General features: G+C 41.5%; 2 protein-coding genes across 5 annotated transcripts in view; one reads left to right on the top strand and one right to left on the bottom strand.

Annotated features, from left to right (window-relative positions):
• Positions 1–7,485, top strand: part of TMOD1 (tropomodulin 1) — an 88,392-nt gene extending 80,907 nt beyond the window's left edge. For 2 of the 3 annotated variants that reach the window (XM_060014465.1, XM_060014461.1), the window contains one exon: positions 6,106–7,484. In XM_060014465.1, the coding sequence (XP_059870448.1) occupies positions 6,106–6,191 (86 nt within the window). In that variant the 3' untranslated portion in view covers positions 6,192–7,484. Of the gene's footprint in view, positions 1–6,105 lie in introns of all 3 variants that reach the window. The other variant, XM_060014462.1, reaches the window with a different exon arrangement.
• Positions 48–24,527, bottom strand: TSTD2 (thiosulfate sulfurtransferase like domain containing 2). Of its 2 annotated transcripts, none has more exons than XM_060014458.1 (11): positions 24,412–24,527; positions 21,110–21,322; positions 16,581–16,894; positions 14,110–14,230; positions 8,848–9,069; positions 7,999–8,104; positions 4,852–4,970; positions 4,202–4,360; positions 3,485–3,623; positions 1,503–1,769; positions 48–157 (listed from the first exon to the last, which is right to left on the bottom strand). In XM_060014458.1, the coding sequence occupies exons 2-11, from the start codon at positions 21,272–21,274 to the stop codon at positions 48–50; spliced, it is 1,722 nt and encodes a 573-aa protein (XP_059870441.1). In that variant the 5' UTR covers positions 21,275–21,322; positions 24,412–24,527. The 2 variants fall into 2 exon arrangements, with proteins under 2 accessions (XP_059870441.1, XP_059870443.1); XM_060014460.1 differs by having other exon boundaries at positions 8,944–9,069; positions 24,412–24,525.
• Positions 24,528–24,592: the final 65 nt, after the last annotated feature.

Below are 24,592 nucleotides of genomic sequence, written 5' to 3'. Positions count from 1 at the left end.
AGGGTAACCAGAGGTGGAGTCAGGGCCTCACCACTATGGAGGAGTGTCTACTGAGGCTGCAGATGGACCCAGGAGTGGCTCCGTGCTGCAGGAACGGCCAGCCCCACTCGGCTTCTCCTTGAAACACAATTGCAGCTGTATTCTGCATCAATGGAAACTGCAATATAATATTAAATCTGTTGGTCTAAGAATGGCCGTGCATGTGTTTCTTGGGACTTGTGGGCCAGGGACATGCGCCTGACATGGTGGCTAGAGGCTGGGAAACCACCACAGCAGTGCTGAATAACCTCATACAGAATGTCTTGTATTCTGAGGTGTTCACCTAAAAACTGCCCAAGTGTTAATGTCATCGAGCTAATGTGAATCTCTCAAAGAGAATACTTCAGAGCTAAGAGTGTGGGTGTTGGGGAAAGCAGATGAAATCTCTCACAGAAACCAAACCAATGAAACATGAAGGTAGACCACATCTTTAAGACCATCTCCTCCATCAGAGGAGCTGTTGGTCTAGACTAGGGGTGGCAAGTTTTTTTCTGTAAAGGGCCAGATAGTACAGGCACACCTTTTTTTGTTGTGCTTCGCAGATATTTCAGTTTTTACAAAGTGAAGGTTTGTGGCAACCCTGCATTGTCAGATGATAGTTAGCATTTTTAGCAATAAATTTTTTAAATTAGGTTATGCACATTGTTTTTTTAGACATAATGCTATTGCACACTTAATAGACTACAGTATAATGTAAGCATAGGTTTTATATGCACTAAGAAACCAAAAAATTCACGTGACTACTTCATTGCGGTGGTTTGGAATTGAATCCACAACATCTCCAAGGTACGCCTGGAAATACTGCAGCTTTTGCAGGCCATAATGTCTCTCTTGTAAATACTTAATTCTGCCATAGGTCATATGTAAATGAATGGGTGTGGCTATTCCAATAAAATTTTATTTACAGAAGGAGGTGGGCCAAATGCCATAGTTTTCAGATCCTGGTCTAGTGCTCTGAGGCTAGCAGAGAAGACAGAAGGGTAGGGGTGGATGGCAGATTGACCTAAGGGGCCTGGTTCCGGGGAGTCCACTTCCAGGGCCACAGCTTTCACATTCTGCCATCAGGACAGACAGGTTTGCTGATAAGAAAAATGACTACTCCCAGCCCTGCTGCATGGCACAGAAAGGGCATGACCTGGTCACCAGGCTCAAGGCTCTCTCCCTCAGCAGCTTTGGGATCCTACACAGCTCACCTTTTTCTGTGCTCTAGCATCTTCTGAGTCAGAATGTCTCCAGTAAGAGGTCAGCACCCAACTCCCTCTTCCCTCCTCTTGTGAAGGACAGGTGGCCAACATGGTGACCAGCTGGCCATGGTGGCTCTGGCAGCACTAGAGTTCCCTGTTTCTCTGCTGGAACAGCCCTAATATTCTCCAATACATGGTCGCCCCAAACCTAGCTCTGTGAAGGATTGGGGAAAGGCAGATGGGGCTGCTCATGTAAGCATGGCCCATCCTCATCATCACCTGGCCTGGGCCCCGGGCTCACAGGGAGTCGCCCCTGCTGTAAGAGCTCCCTGGGTGCGCGTAGCCGTCGGGCTGTACACTCGCATTCCTCTTTAAAACTGCTCTGGGCTGGGCTTGCAGCCTGCCTGCTCCCTTTGTCTTGACACGTGACACAACAGGCTGTGAATCCTTGTCCTTGGCAGGCAGGGCAGGTCAAGACGAGCTGGCGGCACTGGGGAGTGGAGCACAGTTTATACTGGTCCCATGGGGCCCCACAGTATGAACATTCTGGGGAAGAAAGAAAAGCCTTGTTGTAAAGACAGATGAGCACACACGTGTACACACAACAGACGTGTACACACACATACGTACCACATGCACACGCAGACGCAATTCTCCAGTTCCTAAATATAACCCTTAGCTCATCAGCATCTAATGTACCTTTTGGGTCTGAGGAAGGTTTCTAAATAGTGTAAGTCTCCTGTCTTCTAACAGACGAGGTTCCCCCACCCCCACCTTTTTGGGGGGAGGTTGCTTCTGGGAATTGTCTTCTGATTCCAGCATTCACTGACCCATTTTTCTTTTTCTCATTTAGAAAACAGGTAGTAACGTTTCTCTCTTTCATTCACTAGTCCAAAGCTGGCCAAGCACCCTTTGTTGAATGGTCTTTTTCCTTTAGATCATTCCCTTTTGCACTGGGAGACAACACGCCTGAATACAGATAATCCCACATTGACATTTGGCTTCTGCAGTCCACACTCCTCTTCCCCAGGCCTGAGGTTCTCCTGCTTTTGCCAGAGGACACTTGGCCACACAACTCCTAAAACTTATCTACTTTCTCGGCCCCTTTTCCCTGCTGACCTCCTATCACCATTGATAACATCATTCTTCAAGTCTCTTTACCTAGCTTATCTAAGCTACCTTTGGGCCCTCTCTCTCCCCTTTCTGCTCCATCTAGCTCTGTAAGAGATCTGAAGTTGCTTCCAATAAGACACAAATATAAGACCATTAAAATGAATAAAAAGATCAAGAAGAAAGGGGAGAGGAAATCAGACTCCCACCTTATTCATTATCTGAGTGTTAATTCAATCTCAGCCCCTGATCACAGGAGTTCTAGAAAATTCTGACAGCCACTAGGGTTGTCTGCCTGTGATCTTTCCCGTTCAAAATGGTGGCATCCAGGGGGAGGATCCATTTTTCTTAAGGATTATTTCCATCCTTCTTTTACTGACTGCCCTCATCTGGTACCATATGTTAGTGTGGACTCCAAACTACAGTCACAGCACAGGCTTCCTGTAGCCAGCCCTGCCTCCTGCCTTGGCCCTAGGCTCAGCTCCCCCTTGGAATGCCCCACCCACCACTCGAAAGTGCACACCACACGTGTCCACAGACCGTCTAATTAGGGGTTCTTTTACTTGTGCCATGAATTTACTTGACAGTCTGGTGAAGACTATTCTGTCTTAGAAAAATGTTTTTACAATGCATAAAATAAAATACATAGGATCACAAAGGAAACCAATTATATAGAAATACAAAATAACGAAATATTCTTTAAAGTCTGGGATACAGTAAAATACTTGTTAACACATTCTATAACAAGACTTAGTGATGCGCCTAATAACTATTTCCATTTTGAAGCGATGATGAACATAAATGCTATTTTGAAATATTCACAGCAGCTGTAATATATGAAAATACTGTGATTTCTAGTGATAACAAAGTCACAGGTACATCTAATACTACTGATTTGCTGCTTACATTCATAATTGAAGGAAGTACTATATTTAGTGAGGGGTTATGAAACTAAAGATAAAATTATTTTCCATTCCAAATCCTGTCTGCTCCACTGCTGCATCTCCAACTCTGTTAGGAAATGGTGGTCCTACGTACTCCTTTTCCCTTGCTTTATTCTTCAAGTAATCAGTACTGGTCTGTCTTCCAGAAGGTTAATACAGAGGGTGTGCCTGATCATGAATGTAGGTTCTGAGTCTGTGCTGACCTACCTGACACTATGTCACTGTTGAAGGATAAGGCATAACGCTCATCAAAAACGAACAACTTCCCTTTGTAAAAACCATCAGGAAACTCCTCCAGGTACTTGTGGATGCCACCCTTGAGCTGGAACACTTCCTTGCACACTCCCTATGTGTGGAAACACAAGAGGAAATTTGAGGAGACTAGCAGAGACCAGTAGGAAGCTCCACAGAGGAGCAGCATGCGGTAGGAATGCCGAAATGGGGCTCCTGGCTCCCGCTGCGGGACAGTGAAGAACTGCTGACCAAGGGGGCAAGGAACCAACTGGCAGATCTTGCCTACTAGGGTGATGGGAGAGGACAGCAGTCAGGGCCTTCACTCTCTAGATCCTGGGAAGCCCAACTATTTTTGCTGCTCCCTAAATATAGGAAGACACCTGTTAGGACATGTAATGTTACTGAATTTGCTCTTCTCAGGATCAAGTAAAAGGATTAGGAAAAGGGAGATATCAACTAATCTTTCCCTTTTGTACTTGATGAGTCTCTAAGACTGTTGAGTGCTTTTCACATCTTGAGATTTAAGAACTTCAGATTTTATACTTAGAAACTCTATGCTGGGGAGAATAAATCCCTGGCTGGCTGGGTGTGGGAGAGGGAGTGAAGGTGGGGATTGGAAAGTTCCACACACGCTGTGGGTGGAGCCTTCTTCACTTCCATGCCTGCAGTGTCCTAAGGGTGGTGACTCACCTTGGCTTTGAGGTAGGCTGAACCCCGCTCACAACGGATGCCCCCAGTGCAATACATCAGTACCCTCTTCTCTTTGAAAAGTTCTAGATTTTCATCAACATAGCTAGGGAAGTAACTGAATTTCCTGATGTCTGGGGCTAAGCAGCCCTGGAACCGTCCCTACAATATAGGAGCAGCAGAAAGAAAATGATCAGAAAAACATACCTGGTAAGAACAAAGCTTCTTTCTGTGTCAAACACCACTCCCCACCCCTGCCTTGGCAAGGAAGCACTTGCTCCCTGCTGTTTTCATCCCACACGCTAGCCTTTCAAACTTCAAAATCTGGAACTTAGAAACAAGGCTGGTGGGCTGTGGGTCACCCAACCAGAGACCTCAGGGGAACTGGAGAGGCTGCCCAAAGCAAACTTGACAAGATCCTTGACACATGTCAGGGGTAGGCATATGGGAGCCAGAAAGTCCATTATGTGCCAAGATGTCTTTAATCCATATTTTCTTAGACTTTCTCACCAGATTCTGAGTTTGAAGTCTTGGGTTTTCTCTGATGCTGCTAGTAGTGGGAGGAGAGCCACTGACTCAGCCACAGGTGGGCGCACAGCATCCCCTTCAGAAACATGCTATGCTGTGGGAACTCAGTTCTGGTTCTTACTTACTATTTTGCTTTCATAGAAGTTTCTGCAGTCCAGTAGGATAGTATCACTTTCTTCTTGATTTGCCTGAGACAGAAACTTTTCTACTTCTTTATGAAATTCACCTGGGGATAAATGGATTCCTTAAACCAAACAAAAAAATCAGTTAAAACAAAACAAAAACAAAACCCAGTTACAACTGGCCCAGCCCGATGACTTCCATTTGCTTTGTTTCTCCCCACCTAAACCTTTCCTCTCATAATTACAATTACGTCTGAAAATGACACTATCTGATGATCATAATGGAAGAATTTAGTAATTCCATGTATCCTCACTCTCCCTCCTCCTAAGATGAGCACTGTGGAGACCTGGCAGTTTAGAAACAGAGAATTTTGCATCCTCATACTTGGCCTAACCCAATAATAAAAGCCAGACAGAAGGGATATAAACTGCCATGTGGGTTTTCCGGTCCATGTTATGGCCAGTGTTCTACTGTCACTGTATGTGGAGGAGCCTGGGCATGTACATGCTTGACTACAGGCTTTATAAACTGTTCTATACCAACATCAAGTCCGAGGCTAAGAACCCTGGCACAGGCAGGTGTGAGCATATGGTTATGGAACAAAGTTGGAATAAGTTTTTTAAAAATACAAAAGAGTAAGAAGAATGTGTCTAAGTTTGTGTGCATGAGTAAAAAAGAAAATGGTGGGAGGGGCTGACAGCAGGAATGAAATATGAGAAAGAAGGCAAGAGAGAGAAAAGGATGAAACGCTAGAAGAAGGAGGAGAGAAAGGAGATAAAGAAGATAAGTAACATACAAGGAGACTAAAAGGAAAGAACCTGTCCAGTGAGGCCCTCTGCCTCCTCTACTCTCTAGGATAGAAATACTCCTGTATCTTTAGGGTCCAGACATCTCAGTAGTTTGTGAGGAACTTCTGGTGAATTTGGCCACCATACATCATGTGGTGGTGGTGGGGGCGCTCTGGTCCTTGAGTCATGGTACCACTCATGATACAGCCTGACAGCTCCGCTCAGGGGTGAATCCCAACAACCCCCTGAAACTGCTGGGTACCCAGATCGGGCTGGAGACCCAGAGCACGGCCAAGGAATCTGGACTCCTACCTGCTTAACCTAGGACTGCAGGGAGAATGTAACAAGGCCAGATTTTATATAAGTTACTGTCACATAATTTACACAGTCAACAAAACAGTGGGGTGGAAAGGGAGGTTCAAAACTGTGATGAGAAGCATGGAAATCTGCTAAGACTTCTCCTTACAGGGAGCTGCAGGGAACCCAGCCTGTTCCTGCTGCTGCTATTACTGTGGCTATTCTCCTGGCCCTGTGGAGGCCTGACCAGAGAGTGACTCACATGAAGTGCTTAAAAGAAGTGCCTCCAAACAACTTGGCTCAAATGAAAGCAGCAAAGCACTGCCTGGAGCCCACTCTCCCCTAAGCTCCGGAGCAAGGTCCTGTAGCGCCAAGAAGAGCTGTTTGTGGTCATCCTGCCTCCTGCCAAGGTAGGGACACTAAGCAGACACGGCCCTTTTTGGCCCTTTTCTCCTCATACATGAGTCTCTTTTCCCAGATGCTTGTATCTTACTCTCATTTCCCTCTGGTTTAACTCTTAGCCTTCTTTTTAAATATTTACAAGTTAAAAAAATGAACATAGAGCCAGCCAGACCTTTCTGTTTCCTGATGAAAGGGGACAATACTACCTATGAAGTAGACTTGGGGAAAAAAAAGGAAAGAAAGAAAAAAGGAAATCAAACCTGAACCTGATCAAGTCTCTAGACATGAGCTATCTAATATGGCAGCCACTAGCCACATGTGGCTAACAGGCACTTGAAATGTGGCTTGAAGTGTGCTGTAATAAGGGTGACAGAGATGCAGGATTTCAAGGACTTAGTATACAAAAAAAAGAGTAAAATATCTCATTAATAATTTTTTACACTGGATACAAGTTGAAATAATATTTTGGCTATATTCCATTAAATAAAGCATATTATTGAAATTAATTTCACTTGTTTCCTTTTACTTTTTAAAATGTGGCTACTAGAAAATGTAAAATTCCATTGTAGCTCACATTATATTCCTATTAGACAGCACTATTATAAATCTAACTACAGTTCATAGGAAATACAGAGGACAGAGGAACATCCCATGGAGATGCAATCAGCATTATACTGATTGTGGGAAATGCTATAAGCAAAATGATCTAATTCCTTCAAAAAATAAACTGCAGGGGAAAATAAAAGATGGAAGTGAATCTCTAGCTTAAAAGGGACTTTAGGAGACATAGTGATCAATCACAATGAGTGGACCTTACTTGAATCCTGATAGAAACAAACTTAAAAAAGTGTGAGATAACTGGGAATTTTAACCACTGGCTGGATATTTGATAACATTAAGAAATTGCTGTTAAAATGTTTTAGATGTGATGATGGTTTTACAATTATTTATTTTTTAAAAAACCTTTATCTTTTAGAGATAATCTACTAAAATAGTTATGAATGAAATGACATGACATCAGGATTCTCTTCTAAATGACCCAGGATGGGAGAAGGGGGTGGGGATAGATCAAAGCTGGCCATGAGTTTATAACTGTTGAAGCTGCGGGAGAGGTACAAGGGAGTTCACTGTACTGTTTTCTCTATTTTTTTTAATGTTTGAAATTTTTCATAGTAAAAAGTAAAACAAAACCAAAAAACCCAGCCAAACAAATGTCTTTCAACCATCTACGGTACCCATGAGGGAGGGGCAAAGAGAACATTCTAGAGCACTTGCAAACAAACTGCTTTGGTGTTGAAAGCCACTTGCTTCCTGTAGCAAAAAGCCTGTGTTTTATTCAGTTGATGAACTATTTACAAGTAATAATTACACTCTTTCCAAATTGTTATCTTTGGAAAGAAAACAACTTCTTGCCAAACCATCACCAAAAAGAATAACTAAGCCACGTCATTCTAAGTAGTGAGTCTCCAATCACCGGAGCACCAAAGAGAAGAACCAGTTTAAGCACTGAATGACCCAAGTGTTAGCCACCCCACAGATACTCTGAAGCGAGAACTCATCACAACTCTTGCTGATCAGAATGTCTAGCTTTCACATTTGTCTCTATATTAAGATTTGTCCCTATGAAGAAAAGGAAAATGCTTCTTCTTAAAGCAAGCATACCAGGCTTCTTATAGGAGATCCTACTGGGACTGATCCCCATGGGCACAATCTCTGCAAACACACCAACACGCAATTCTGGAAAACAGCAAGCTCCTCCTTTGCTGGTCTAGCCAATGAGAAACAAAACAGAATACAGTCTTTCTCTCCCATCTCCAGGTATAAGATATTTATTCAGTTAAATTATCTGGAACATTCTATGCTCTAACTCCCTTTTCCCACTGAAACAGTTGTTCCTAATTTGAGGTTTCTTAATACTTCAGCTACCCTATTATTACACAACAGATATAATTCTTATATTTGGCACTTATTTATTGTGTATCTACCATGTGCAAAAATGTCAAATTGAAAAGGTGTTTCTATAGCAATAAGCATTTAACTATAAAACTGAAATACCACTGAGCAATTTCAACATGTAAGATTACATCCCAGCTTTTAAAGCTACAACCTTTTCTTTCCTTATCATCATCACCAGCACTAACACTAGCAAGGTATTCCCCACCACCTCTGTCACCCATGATGCTAAAGCATGAAGTCACTCCAACAAAGCAGCTCTCTTGGGAGAGCAATAGCTTTATTCCCTGTGTGGTGTGAAGTGCAGATCTGATCCCACCAGGTTCACTAAACACGTAGTGATCCTGATACAGCCAGGTGGTCTCTCAAATGAACAAACACGGCTAAGTTTGAGAGTTTATAGAATATATAAGCTGTAACGTCCTTATTCTATAAAAAAGGAGACCAAGGCCCATGATCACGTGGTGACGTGGTGGACGAACTGGAACAAGCATGCTCCTTCTCCTGCACTGCCTCGGGACCTAGCAAGGAAAGGGTGTTCTGTCCAGCACTGCTTACTTCTTTATAGTGATCCTCTTCATAGCCTGGAGTGGGAAGAGGCACTGAAGCAGAAGCAAATGGCTCTCGATCCATTTTATGTTCAATTTCTCTTACCTTAAAATCGTCCTTACACAGATAATCCTTAAACAATGGGCAGGAAAGCATGACTTCTACATAGAGTCTGGTGGCCAATTTGCTTCCACCCACTGTCCCATTGATTCCTTCTGTAGCAATTCGAACCTGAGACACAAGACAGTGAGAGAAAGGGAATGCAGGCTGTTCTTAGCTCGGTTCAAATCTCTGCAGGGCAGAACAGGTTCGTGTGTGTCAGTGAGTTTAACAGGAAAAGCAGAAACATTGCTGTGGACACAAAAATGTTACCACACACAGGATGCTTGTAGTTTTCTAAAATGGCACACTGCCCATAGTTCAGACAAGGTACTCAGTTAACGTGTGCCAAACAAGAGAATGAAATGGATAGAACAACTGGAAAGTCCCATTTGCTATGGAGCTCCAGCTGTCCAGTGGCCAAAACTTAAATTCAGGTCAACAGATGTAGGATCAAGATTCAACTTTGCCATTTACTTGCTAAGTGACCCTGAGAAAATTAATTCTCTCTGAACCTCAATTTCTTCATCTTGATAAAACATGACAAAGAATCAACAATGAAAAACTGCTGTCCTCAAGTCCTAAAGCACAGAACACATCTGAGGGCTGGGAATGCACATGAGCACATCTCTGCACAGTGTTGGAGGTAAAGCCCACCACTGCAAACCCACCCGTTGGAATACAAATTCCACAAGGAGGAGCTTGTGTCTCTTTTGTTCTTTGTTGCATAGTCGGTGCCTAGAGTAGTACTTGCCACACAGTAGAATTTTAATATGTATTTGCTGAGCAAATGAATGTGTATCCAAATCTGAGGCTTTTTGGCTTCTCAAGCCCTCTATTCTCTTTGAAATGCTTCACTGGTTAGGGGACATTAAAGCCTGGGTTAAGGCCCCTGCCTTAAGAGGCAATCCTCTGGAGGGCCTGCAAAGTTACTTGTTCTGGTACCACAAAATCCTCTGGATAAGTTTAAAGATGGATCATCTCTAGACAGAGCTAGCTTTCTAGGGAAAAGTAAGAAAGTGCAACACTGTATATCATGGTATTCTCTGGAAAGAGATGTAATTTAAGTCAGGGTCTTATATTGTTACCACTTCGTTATATATTGTTATTTATATAGCAATGATACCTACCAATGCATTAGAATTTGAAAAATTTTAAAAGCTCCCCTTTTATTAGGGCCTAGAGAAGATACTTCGTTTGTTGCCTCACTTGATTCAATTCTTTAGGGCATGGATATAAATGGGATTCATTTCACAAGCCAGGGCCAACTCACTAGTAGTGGCTCTTCAGAGTTCCATGATGAGCATTCTGAGTCACATCCAGGCTCCTTGAGAAAGAGGAGTGCAGTCTATTGAAGCCTGTTCTGGGCTGGGAGAGGAAAGTAGGAAGCATATGCCATCTCTGCTGTACAGACTACTGCACCTATTACCGACTCGTATTTTTTTAAGGGACAACATAGAAAAATAGAGCTGAACCAGCATAAGGGTCAGGAAATCTACTCTAAAACTGTCTCTGACGGGGGCAAATATGATGAAGAGGTACATACGTCTGTGTACCTGTCTTCTAAGTAGGTCAGAAGACCCTTTCCTATGCTATTTTAATCTCAGAACCCAAATAAAAGACAAGCACAGGCACTCCCTAAATACCTGAGGCAGAGCAACCTCTAAACTCATGCACTAGATTTTCAACTTCTGTTGAAGTATTCTTCAACTGAAACCTTCAAAGTAGCTGCTAGGTGAGGAAGGCCTTATACCTCAGAGATGAAGAGCAATAGTTAGCATTTATTGAGTACCTAGTATGAGACAGGAACTTTACATTATACTCCTGGAAAGTAGATATCAAAATTCCCATTTGACAGAAAAGGAAACAGAAGCTTAAAGAAATCAAGTAACTTGCCCAAGGGCACAGAGTTGGTAGGTGGTAGATCTGGGATTCAAAACCATATCTTATTGGGTCCAAATCTTGCAATTTTTCCTTTCTAAAGCCTCTAATGCATCCCCTCAAATTTCTTGAGGCAGTAAGAAATGTATAGCAAAGGGATCAAAAGCTTCTTTCCATAATTCTAGAATTTTCAAGTTCTCCTCTTTCCCTACAAATGCCAACATTCTGCCAAATCTCCTACCAACACAAAACTTGAAAACTTGGCTGAAGCCTTAAAATTTAGAACTAAGATCCAGGTAGGTGCTGCCACCTTGTGGGCAGAGGCCCTCACTGCTAGGTCACCTTGGGCTGGGCCAAGAATAAAAATCGGCCCCAGACCAAGGAAACAAATTGATTTCCTATTTTGTAGGCTCAGGTTTACTGTGAGAGAATATCCATCCTTCAAGGTGTTCTCTAAATAGAGATGGTGATAAACGTATATACGCCACAAGTGTTTACTGAATTTTTTTTTTTTTTTACAATGCGCCAGCAATTGTGCTAGGAATTGGGTCACAGTGGTTAAAAAATAAATAGTTTTTGCCCTTTGGGAGCTTACAGACTTAAGGAAGATCACAGATATTCAGACAAAAGTCACACACTGACAAGTGCTATGAAAAATCACTGCAAGAGGCAATGAAAAAGTGTATTTGGAAAACTGAATTTAGATTAAAGGTCAGGAAGGATGTCTTTCAGGAAGTGTCATTAAAATTGAGAACTAAAGATTGATTAAAAATTATGATAGGAGAACCCGAGTGGGTGTGGGAGAGTTCCTTGAAGAGAATTTTCTTACAAAAAGGCCCAAAGGCACCAAAAAAACTGAGGGCTCCAAGAAACTAAAAGGCTATTTTGCTGGAGTGTAATGAGTAAAGAATGGTATCAGATTAAGTGTAAAAGGCGTAAGGGGCCAAATAATCCAGGAAACTAAGGGCACGTTAAGGATTTGGGTTTTACTCTAAATGCACTGGATAGCTACTGAAAGATTGTGAGGAGGGAGGGAGGGAGATGATTTCATTTACCTTTTAAGATCATTCTGGCTGCTGTGTGGAAAATGATTAAGTGCAGGCAAGGATGGAAGAATGGAGAGTAGTCTGGAAGCTGCTGAAATGAACTAGGTAAGAGAGGGTGGGGCTTGGTTTAAGGTGGTGGAAGCAGAAGACAGAGTGAATGGAATCAAAGGATATTTTAGAGGCAGAAATGGCAGGACTTGGTGATGAACTGAATGAGGTAAAAGAAGCTTTCAGCCACTATCTATAAAACAACATGGGTATGAAAAATATCACTGACTGATCAAATAATTGCCTTAGGGAATTAAAACCTAGGACATGTGTGGGAAACATTAGGCCTAAGACAGTACAGCGTCATAACCAGAGGTGATCTCAGAGGGAATCTAGTTCACCTCCTTTTGATTTAAAATACATATATACACATATGTGTGTGTGTGTGTGTGTGTGTGTGTATGTATATATATATACACACATATATATATGTAATCATCGAGGATTTGAAAAAAAATCCATAGTCCTATCACGTAGAGATAATCACAACTAACATTTTGATATTTACCACTCTCCATCTTTTTACACACACACTTGTGGTTTTGTTACAAACATACATTCATCCTTTTACTCAACATTCTCCAAATATTTACTGTCTGCTATGTGCTAAGCCCCATTCTAGCACTGACAATATATCAATTGATTAACAAAGTTCTGTACTCATGAAGCTTATATTCTACAAGGGAGATAGATTATAACAAATTAAACAAAGATTATACTCTCCAATAGTAGTACATTTTTTGAAATTCTTTGAGCAGAAGGGAATAGAAAGTGATGAGGTTTGGAGAGAGGAATGATGAGGTTTGGAGATTATACTCTCCAATAGTAGTAAACTTTTTGAAATTCTTTCAGCAGAAGGGAATAGAAAAGTTTGGAGAGAGACAGATGAGAATTCTCAGGAGAGAACATTTGAGGGGAGATCTGAAGTGAGGAACAAGCCATGTGAAGATCTGGGGGAAAAAACATTCAAGAGGGAAAGGAAACAGCAAATGTCAAAACCACAAAATGGCAAAAGACTGACATGTTCTAAGAAAATTAGGAAGCAATTTGATATCACACCTATATGTACAGTTCTATAAAATGTTTTTCCAGTTAATATATCAAGAACATTTCCCCATGCAAGGGGTCAGCAAATTATGCCTGCTTTTACATAGGTTTTACTGGAATATGGCCATATCTGTTCCTTTACATATTGTCTATGGTTGTTTTCATATTACGACACCAAGTTTGAGCAGCTTTTGTGCAAATCCTAAAATATTTACCATATGGCTGTTTAAGAAAAAGTTTGCTGATCCCTGGTCTATGCCTTTATGTAGTCTTATAAAACACCATTTTTTTTTAATTGAAGTATAGTTGATTTACAATGTTGTGTTAATTTCTGCTATACAGCAAAGTGATTTAGTTATACATACATATACATTCATTTTTTAAATATTTTTTCCATTATGGTTTATCATAGGATACTGATTATAGTTCTCTGTGCTATACAGAACGTTATTGTTTATCCATTCCATATATAATAGCTTACATCTGCTAACCCCAAACTCCCACTCCATGCCTCCCCCAATCCCCTCCCCGTTGGCAACCATGTCTGTTCTCTATGTCTGTGAGTCTGTTTCTGTTTTGTAGATAGGTTCAGCTGTGTCATATTTAGATTCCACATATAAATGAAATACGGTATTTGTCTTTCTGACTTACTTCACTTAGTATGATAATCTCTAGTTGCATCCACATTGCTGCAAGTGGCATTATTTTGTTCTTTTTTATGACTGAGTAGTATTCCTTTGTATATATGTACCACATTTTCTTTATCCATTCATCTGTTGACGGACATTTAGGTTGTTTCCATGTCTTGGCTATTGTGAACAGTGCTGCTATGAACATCGGGGTGTATCTTTTTGGATTCGGGTTTTGTCTGGATATATGCCCAGGAGTAGGACTGCAGGATCCTATGGTAGGTCTATTTTTAATTTTCTGAGGAACCTCCATACTGTTTTCCATAGTGGCTGTACCAACTTACACTCCCACCAACAGAAAACATCATGTTAATAGCTATTTAGTATTCCACTTAAATGCCTAGCAGGAATTTGCTAATTTCTAAGAACCCAACTGGTGAGGCCTTCAAGCACAGCCTCTGCAAACTAAGTTGGAGGCAAGATGAGTCCAGTGAAGGATAGGGTGTGGGAGAAGGTGTTACCTTGCCCGTGAGGTGCAGGTGCTGACACAGAGCTGTCTGCCAGGCACAGATCCAATCAGGATCCTCCAGGTCACAGTAGCAGTAATAAAGTAGCACCTCCCCTTCACCATTGCTGTGGCCACTATAAAAAGAAAACCACAGGGGAAAAAGCATTTGAGTCACTGGCATAAGGAAAACACAATTCATAAGTATACCCAGGCAGACTCAGAAGAAAGGCCTAATGGAGCAACTCATGCCTGCCTTTGCTCCTAACTATCATTCTCCCCCTGAAATGAGAAGCAATTCCTGTCTGTATTTGCTCTAAAGAAGACAATACCTGCACTGAACTCCTTCCTTTATAAACAAGTGAGCTTACTTTGATTTCCTTGTTTAATCATCATATCCATGAGATAGGTATTAATAACCCCTTTTCATAAGACAGCTGGAAATTTTAATCCATTCTGGCTTATATTCTAACACAAGGCAGTATCTGTTTTGAATCTCTCTCTGTACAAAAAGGTTTCATTTCCATTTTTTCAAGTAATCCTGTTACCCATGAGACAGGTTATTATCATCCCCATTTTATAGCTGAATAAACTGAGCCCAACTCATCCCAGGTGAGACAGCTACAAAGTGACAGTCAGGACTGGAACACCAGTCTTCTGACACTAGAACCCACACTCTTTCTACTGCACTGTGCTGACTTAAACTAACTAGTTATGGGACCTGGGCAGGTGTCTTATCATCCCTGAGCCTTGATTTCCTCAACTGTAAAACTGGAGGACTGAAATAAACTGCATTTCTCAAAGTGTGCTCTGAAGCTGTTCTATGAAATCACATGTCTGAGAAATCCTGCAGATAATATCTTCCCTTTGAGAGTCACAGTGAAAGCCCCTCATTTATTGAAGGCTCTGGGCAGTCCTGCAAAAAAGAACATTTTAACCTAATGCTTCCCAAACTTAATTGTCTTTAGCATCTCTTTTCAACACCTGATAGCATCCTCCAGAGCTAGTGTTGTACAGACATATTTTAGAGAATGATATAACAGATGATAATTAAGGTCCCATCCAGCTCTGGAATCTGTGACTGTCTCCTCAGTGCCCTCTTCATATTTCAGGGCCGAGTCTCCGAAACCTGCTTATCTATTTCAGAGCCTATCTATTTCCTGTTCTCTAAATTCCTGTAATGAATTACTGTCTGAGCCATACAACTGTAAGTGATAATTATATAGCCTGTCTCGTACCATCTGCTAAATGTTTCATGTATCCTTTTCTTTGTCTTTCTAACTAAAAAGCAGGGCCATGCAGAAATGAAGAGACCACATTTGTATAGCACTTTATAGTTCACAAGTGCTCTTACCATCATCATTTTATACAATTCATATAGCAATTCTGTGAGGTAGGCAGAGCAGGCATTATTATTCCAGTTTAGAGGCGAGAACTTAAAGGTACAAAGAATTTTAGTGACTAGCTCAAGTCTGACTCCAAGTTCAATTCTCTTTCTAACTTTCTCTTCCTCTTTCTGATAAACAAAGGGAACTGGCATAACACGGGTGACAAAAATGTATCAAATTTGGGCATTTTCTATTCACCAAATAGTTTAGGAATTGCTTAAAATCAGAAATCTGTCCTCTAGAATTATGTAATATTATGATTTGGTGAGGTTTTCAAAGGCAGATTTAAACTTCTAATCCTATGCTTCAGTTCTAAAACTTAACATAGGGACTTCCCTGGTGGCACAGTGGTTCAGAATCCACCTGCCAATGCAGGGGACACGGGCTCAAGCCCTGGTCCGGGAAGATCCCACATGCCGCAGAACAACTAATCCCATGCACCACAACTACTGAGCCTGTGCCCTAGAGCCTGCACGCCGCAACTACTGAGCCTGCATGCTGCAACTACTGAAGCCCATATACCTAGAGCCCATGCTCCGCAACAAGAGAAGCCAGCGCAGTGAGAAGCCCATGCACCGCAATGAAGAGTAGCCCCCGCTCGCCGCAACTAGAGAGAAAGCCCGTGCACAGCAACAAAGACCCAACACAGCCAAAGATAAATTTTTTTAAAAAAATAATAAAATAAAATAAAACTTAACATACTTTATAAAACATATTCAGCTCAGAAAACCACATTTGGCAACAAAACCCCCTTTTTAAGTTCTGACATTATTCAGGGTACAGGAATCATCAACATTTCTGGGCCTTCTGATTTCTCTTTGAAAAAAAATACAATTTTCTGTTCCTTACCTCTGCCTAGAGAAGATAAGATGTAGGATGGCTTCTGAGAAACCCGGAGAACACTGTAAGCTGTGCGGGTATATGCTACCGCATAGGCTATGGTCTTCTGTTATACATAGAACATGTTTATCGGCCTAGTTTAGGCGGTAGAGAAATTCTGTGCCTTAAGGATTTGCCATTTTAGTGGATGGGTGGTATCTCACTGTGACTGGAAAAACATTTTTTAAATTAAACGAAAGGTATAGAATGAAATTCTTACCTTAACAGCTCATCAGGGCTAAAGCAGCTTATATCAGGGAGCCAAGCAGACACTTCATGGTTATGCGTAAGGTCTTCTTTGAAAGGGTTTCTTTTGTCTGCAGACTTAAGAGTCTTTGAGGTGCTTGATGTCACAGTCAGCTGCTTTAAAACAGAAGCAGTCTCACGGTAAATCTCATCAGCATGTTGTGTTGCCACATGTCTGTGGATGCTGGTCTGGTCTGTGAATAGTTGCTGACAGCATTTCCACCATTTTTCTTTATACTCAGAAGGAGGTGCTGGAAGTTCTTTAGTTTTGACAAAAAGGGCAAATGCCTACAATTAAATTTCAAATATGTCACTGTTAAATAACCTTAGGTTTCAGGCTAGAATGAAAGTCTCAGTGAAATCCCTTATCTTTCCTCAGGGATTTCTAGTTTTACGTCCTACTGTTCTATAGAAGAACTTCCCGAGAGACTGAACTTCCTCCAAAAAGGAAATGGTCAAGGAAATTATGGAGTATACTTACTATGGAATATTAAGCAGCCAGTTTTAAATTACATGGGAAAATATAATATTAAATGAAAAAAACTGGATAAAATTTGCTTATACAATGTAATCTCAACTACATTAAAAAGTACATTTTAAAAGACTGGAAAGACTACCAAAATGTTTTGATTTGTATAAAGAGGATTTAGGCTAATTGTTAAAAAAAAATTTAAACAGAAGAGAAAATTATGGATGCACCATAACTCCTTTAACCAATTCTAAATGAGCGAGCTTTTTTTGTTTCCAATATTTGCAGTTATAAACAATGGTGAACGAACATGCCATGCACATATCTTTCCATACGTCTTTAACCATCTACTTAGAATAACTATTTAGAAGAAAGTTTTGGAGGTGAAGAAGCATAAAATTTTAAACTGTGAGAAATAGTGACTACCTGGAAAATCATACCAATTTATACACTCACCAGCAATGCATGAGGGTTCCATTTTATCCACAGCATTTTTATCAGTATTTAATTTTTGTCAGTATTTTTAATATTGACCCAAATAAAAGGCAAAAGAAATATCCTGTTTTTATTTGTGTATCTTTGATTTAAGGTTGAATATTTTTTCATATTGATTTGATGTTCTTTTCTAGCTTACCTGTTAATACCTGTTGCCTATTTTTCTACTGTGGTATTTATCTTATCTTCTTACTGATTTGTAAGTGGTTTTAGTGACCTTTTGTTCATGATAGTTATCCAAATTTGTTTCCCAGCTTGTCATTCATTTTCAACTTTGTTTATGGTGTTTTTTGATGTATAAATGGAAGTTAAATGGTATCTATGATTATCAGCCTTTTTTCAAGGCTGAAAAAAATGGAAAGGTATTTTTACATATATATATGTATCTATATATATTTTAAACAATTTTCTTAATGCATCTGAAGACTGTAGTACAGCACCCAAAATTGGGCACTCTGAAGAATAACAATTATAAATATGGAGCATCACTTTTGGACCTTCCTCAGTCTGTACACAACCTTATCTGGACTGTCCCAGACTGAATCAGGATGGGGTCGTCTGAAATTACACTGGAGGGCATTTTTTAGCCTCTCCTGCAGTTAATCCTTCTGTATAGGCAAAAAAGGGAGAGAGAGAGAGATGGTGTGTATGTCAACTTAAGTGTTTCTTTGTATTATACTTAGAACTAAGGTGTATGCATCCAAGGCCTCATTATCATCGAGGCCTCAAAAAGTCATGGTCCTTAAAGAAATACTATATAAAATCTGAATTTTTTCCTTCTTTCCTCCTTCCTTTGTCAAAAAGCCATCAGGCAGGCCTGAGCAAGATGGGAGGCCCAGTGTAAACGTGGCCTGCTGCTGGTCTTTTAGGGCCTCGGGAACAAAGCACCTGGGATCCAGCAGCAGGTAGGGCCCGTGTGAGGTCTGTTCAAGAGAGATGCAGGCCAGGGCTTCCCTGGTGGCGCAGCGGTTAAGAATCCGCCTGCCAATGCAGGGAACACGGGTTCAAGCCCTGGTCCGGGAAGACCCCACATGCCACAGAGCAACTAAGCCCGTGTGCCACAAATACTGAGCCTGCGCTCTAGAGCCCACAAGCCACAACTACTGAAGCCCACGTGCCTAGAGCCCGTGCTCCGCAACAAGAGAAGCCACCGCAATGAGAAGCCCACGCACCGCAACGAAGAGTAGCCCTTGCTCGCTGAAACTAGAGAAAGCGTGTGCACGGCAGCGAAGACCCAACGCAGCCAAAAATAAAATAAATAAATTTTTTAAAACAGAGAGAGAGACAAATTACTTCTCTAAAAAAAAAAGAAAGAGAGAGATGCAGGCCAGAGCTAGGAAGGCAGCTCAGAGGTGGGTGAGGCCTGTGTGGGGAAGGCAGGCCCTGGTGGAGGAGGCAGCTTGGCAGAGTGGGAAGACTGCATACAGGGAATAAGCAAGTAAGTCAATATATTGGGACTAAATGGAGCTAGGTTCTCCACCCATATGAAAAGGAGACAGAGCGAGTTCCCTGGCGGTCCAGTGGTTAGGACTCCACGCTTTCACTGCTGCAGGCATGGGTTCAGTTCCTGGTTAGGGAACTAAGATCCCGCAAGCTGCACAGTGCAGCCAAAAAAAAAACTGGAGAGAGAATAAACCTTGTGATGTTGGAACGGAACTGAAAGTATGGTATGAACTCATTTGATTTACAGTGATATAAAAGTAAATATAAAAGTATGTGTATGATACATATGGATGTATGTATATTCATCTCTCTATATTCCTAGCTCCGTCCACCAGAGGTCCTGGGAGAAGCAGTGAGCTCACCTAGCCCCCAGGTTTTGGTTTTTGACAATTCTCCACTAGAAAGAACCAGGGCTCCTTGAAGAAATGTCTGACTCCAGGGATAAGACAGGGAAAATACAAATGACCCTGAAACATCTTGTTGAATTAGAAAGTAAGGAAATGCTCAAAGAATGATGAGGGCAAGTCAAAAAGACATAGATACTAGCTTGAAGGGGCTCCCAGCCAAATCTGAGATAATCTGAGCATCAAAATAAATAATTATACTAATGGATTATAGCCCACTGAATAAAACAGAATTCTTGAATACACACTGATACAAATAAATTGGGAGGAAAGAAAGCTCTTCCTTACAGAAGAATGCCAAGTAAGAAATCTAGAAGGAATGAAGCAATTAGAAAATCACCATTTAGAAACCATCACAGTAATAATTCAGCAAAGAAACATCAATGGATCTAAAACTAGTAAATGAAAGTTGGTTGAGGAACAGGCTATTTACATAGTCTCAAAGTATTTCCCCCCAAATACTGAATAATTAAAAGGGAAAAAATAATTTTATAGCAAAGAAATCCGACAGGCACTTCCTTAATCAAGTACCCAAAATTAACATTGCCAGTAATGGGACAAATTGGCACTGTGACTGCATGACAGAACGCAGCCAGATGAACACAGCATCTTTTGTGGGGCAGTCTTATTAACAAAGCCATAACTTGAATCTAATCACAAGGAAACATGAGTGAAAATCATGAGACGTTCTACACCATAACTCATCTGTAATCTTCAAAAATGTCACAGTCATGATTTCAGGGAAAAAAATGAGAAAGTGGTCCAGATTGAACACTTATGAGACATAACAACTAAAGGTAACATGTGACCTTAGAGTGGATATGTAAAAGCCATTTGAGGCAACTGATTAAACATGAATGGAGCTGCTGGGCAGAGGGGAGTTGGGGGTCCTCTGTACAATTCTGGCAACCTTTCTATAAGTTTGAAATTATTGCAAAGTAACTTAAAAAAAAAACCTTTCTGTACCCTTTGGGTTTCATTTTCAAGGAAATCTGTGTGAGATGAGGGTAGAAGGATGCTAGATAGGAAGTTATAAGCAGAGACATCTATTCTTCATTGACATGGAGCCAATATAAGATGATTTTGCAAAAGAGGGACAACAGATTGGAGGTAAGAAAACTAAGTCTCAATTGCACTTCCTCAGTCAAGTCATTTTCCTTTGAGCTTCAGCAGGTTTAGTCAATGATCCCTAAAAAAAGAATAAATGGCATAGAAGAATAGCATCCATACCACCCCTGTAACCCAATCCTCAGTAAGCCTGCAGCATTCTGGGCTGCTCTGTTCCTTCTCCCAACCAACGGAGCCCTGCCAGCTGGACTGGATCAGGAGTCTTAGACAGCAGTTGCCCTAATGCCTGTCTGTTCTCCTTATGACTAGGTTTCCTGGGTTCCTGGGATTCTTCCCATACCCTAGGTAGGAAAAGGAATCCAGCCCATCTGTCTAGGATCTGTCCTCAAGTACTCCACCATAAATAAGTGTTCCAGAGCCACACCTTGCCTATGATTCTCCTTTGCTTGACACTGAACTAAGATTACTGGCTAATGGCTCTGACTAGACCTTACCTTGAACATGGCATCAGTCTAGTGTCTCACTAGCCCTCCACTCCCTGGAGGAAAACCTTGATGAGCTACTTCTAGGTATATCTACATTAACTATACCTACATGATCTTGAAACATCAACAGCAATTTTACCTTTTTCTTTGCAAATGAGTATTTCTTCTTTGTACTGACATCTAACTCTGCTTTGATACTGCTACTGGGATTGATAAGACTTGTGTCTTTCAAATCCAGGTCTGAAAACCTTAAAACACAGGCCTCCAGGTCATCTCCTTGGTCTGGTGAAGTGGAAGAAGGCATCTGGTTTGGTTCCAGCAGTGAGGCAGACTCCTTTCAGTTAACTATCTCCTAGGAAGTAAGCAAGGGAAAAACAACAACGTCCAAGTCTTTGATTACTACTTGAAGTAAACTTGAAGCTAATCAATCATGCAAATGAGCATGGGTCCAAGTAGCTCAAGCTATCCATCCATTCATTTACTCGTTCATCCAAGAAATATTTATTTAGCACCAATTCTATGCCCAGCACTGTTCGAGGCCCTGGAGATATAGCAGTGAATGAAGCAGAAAAAGTCTCTGCCTTCTTAGACCTCACTTTCCAGTGGGGAGAGAGAGAAGGTAAACAAATGAATAAATTGTTTTTAAAAAATAGTCAGATGGTAAAAAGGGCTATGATGACAACTAAGCAAAGTAAGGAGACAGAGTCACCAACGGGTTCTTTAAAACTCAGAGGGTAGGTAAAGTCTTTCTGAGGCAGTAGCATTTCAGCAGAAACCTGAATTAGAGGGCAAGCCATGCAAACATCTAGGGGAAAAGATACCAAAAAAGCACCAGGTGCAACCAAAATCAACCAAGCTTCCTGTTAGTACCTTCAATTATAAATGTTTTGTTCTTTTTTGTCCCCTAATTTTTGAGCTGGGCAAATTCCCTTACTTAGAAGAAATAACTACCAAAAGAGCCTCATTTTAATGAGCCAGAAGAAATATACAAACTGTTACTGTGGCCAAATCTTGTCAAAATGGACACAGTACAACCAACATGGTGTTTTTTGGTAAAGCAAATGTTACAAGTGACAAATGTGAAGAACATGAAGACTGGGGAAAGCATGGGCTTTGGATTGTGTTGCAGCTGGGTGCAAGTGTGTGAACCTGGGCAGGATATTTAACTTTTCTGAGTTCTAATTCCCAAATGTGTGAAATAGAGATGACAGTATCTACCTTGCAGGACTATAGTGAGGACTGGAAAGGACTATGTAGCCTTTGACACATATGTAGTTCCCCTACCACTCTAGGCTCATCTAAGACAACACTCTCCCTCATGTATCCTATTCTGGCCATGCTGGACTTCGCCTAGTTCTGCAAACGAGCCCTGCTCTCTCTTGCCTCAGGGTCTCCACACATGCCTTTCACACCACCCCAAAATGACCTCCCCTCACTCTAAACCCTCTTTCAGTTCTCACTTTAACTTATTTATATATTCTTAATTATTATTTGTGGGGACTTTGCTATGTGCCTGACAGATAAAATAGTGATGCAGATGCAGGTCTTAATGAAACTGTTAAGGTCCTTGTTAACTTGGAGCTTATGTTATAGTAAGAGAAGAGACACTACGTAAACAAAAAAACATGAAAATATCAGTGATAAGAGCTACTGCTTCTCAGTTTTCTTTGTTGCGGATCCTCCTTATCATCTCAACCTCTAAATGTACACTCACTCTAATTACATTCACCTTTGAGGTGATCTTCATCTAGTCCCAGGGACTTATAAACTATATTTACTTCAGAATAATTGGGCAAGGGGAGATAATATAGGTAAAAGTAGATGGGACATTAGTTGGTAATTGCTGAAGCTGGTTGATAAAGTCCATGGGGGTTCATTATATAAATTCCTCTACTTCTGTAAATGTTTGAAGCTTCCATGAAAAGATTAAAAATGGAAACAATCGTAAAGGAAATTTTATGTTTAAAACACTATACGCTAGATGACTCCAAATTTATATCTCCAGGCCAGGCCTCTCCCCTGAACTCCAAATTCATATAACCGATGTCTACTGGATGGCTTCAGCTGGAAGGCTAGGAGGCTGTTCAAATGCAACTGTTAAAACCAAACTCTTAACTTTCTCTTCCTCAGTCTTCCTTACCTCAGTAAACAATTCCATTCTTCCTGTTACTGAGGCAAAAAAACTTTGGGATTCTCATCTCCTTACTCTTTCAGACTATTGAAAAGCCTATCAATTCTGCTATGACATCAGACCACACTGCACCACCTTCACTACCAACCTCATTCAAGCCATCATTTCTTGACTGAATTACTGCAGTTGCCTAACTGCCCTGCTCCTGTAGAAGCCACAGAGGTAACTATTAAAAAATAAGTCAGATCGCCCTCCAAAGGCTTCTAAATTGTACTCAGATAAAAGTCCAAAGTCCTTACAAAGCCCCTCCACCACCTCCCTAATATTATCTTCTCCCACTTTTGCTCACTACCTCTGATTGCACTGTTTGCTGGTTCCTGAATGGGTCATCAGCACTGAGAAAGCAGGGGTTTTCCTTTGTTCACCTCTGCATCCTCAGCGTCTAGAACACTGCCTAGCACACAATAAATATAACATATTTGTCAAATTAAATAAAGAGTGATTGGGTTGCCAGGGAAGCCTTCACCAAGGGCCTGATGTTTGAGCTGAGACCGAAATGACAAGGAGCCATCCATGCAGACTTAGGAGCAGAGATATTAAGACAAAGGAAATAATAAGTATAAATTCCTCAAGTGACTTACTGGAGGTACAGAAAGAAAGTCAGAGGGGTTGGAATACAGTGATGAGAGAGTAGAACCCTGCAGGAGAGGTTATGGAGTTTTTTTGCCACGGAAAGCTGTAAACAAAGGAATAACGTGATCTGCTTCTGGATCAGTTCGGAAAGTAGAGTCGGCAGGGTCTACCGATAGATTGTTCCGTAGGAACAATCCTACCTACATTTTTGGATTAAGCAATAGAATGGATGGTGCCATTTACTGAAATGGGTAAGACGGAAGGAGGAATAAGTTAGGCCAGGAGAGTGAGACATAAGTTCCATTTCAGACGTGTGAAATTTCAGATGGCCATGGACAAGGCAGTTGGATAAGCAGCTGTGGTGCTCATCAGAGATGTCAGGGCGGGAGATATTCACGTACACGTATGGAGATATCCAATAACTACTGAAGATATTACTAAAACAATCACCCGTTCCTTCCTAAACAACTCGGAGACGCGAGAGGTCAGATGAAGGCCAGAGGGTAGCCCCGGAGTAGCAAGCTCACACTAGGGAGGGTCTTTCTGTCCCCGGGGCGGCTAGAGCGGCGCTGCCTCCCACCCGGGCCCCACCCCGCGCGCCGGGCCAGGCCCAATCTCTCCGCCCAGCTTTCCCAAGCCTGCAAAGGCCCGGAAGTGGGAGAAGGATGAGCACGTACCCGCCTGTCCTGATCCTTTCTTAAATCTTTCTTCACGGAAAGGTCTCCGCCTAGCAACTGTCACCTCTCACTGCCCTCGCATCTCCAGCCCCAGCCTGTGTTTAAGTAGGAAGGAACGCCGGGGACCTCACCTAACTCCGGAAGTCTAGGCCGTTAGCGAAAGGGCCGCCGGGAAAACCTC

The sequence above is a fragment of the Delphinus delphis genome, chromosome 6, assembly GCF_949987515.2.
Source record: "Delphinus delphis chromosome 6, mDelDel1.2, whole genome shotgun sequence".
NCBI classification, from domain to species: Eukaryota; Metazoa; Chordata; class Mammalia; order Artiodactyla; family Delphinidae; genus Delphinus; species Delphinus delphis.
This window is presented reverse-complemented; position numbering and strand designations above follow the sequence as displayed.

Excerpts from the sequence above, each read along its gene's own strand:
- TSTD2 (XM_060014458.1), bottom strand. The coding sequence starts at position 21,274 with ATGCCTTCTTCCACTTCACCAGACCAAGGAGATGACCTGGAGGCCTGT. Across the intron at positions 8,105-8,847 it reads AAGAGGATCACTATAAAGAA|ACCAGCAAAGGAGGAGCTTG; the intron begins GTAAGCAGTGCT and ends CTCATTGGCTAG. Across the intron at positions 158-1,502 it reads GAGCCCGGGGCCCAGGCCAG|TTTCCATTGATGCAGAATAC; the intron begins GTGATGATGAGG and ends ATTATATTGCAG.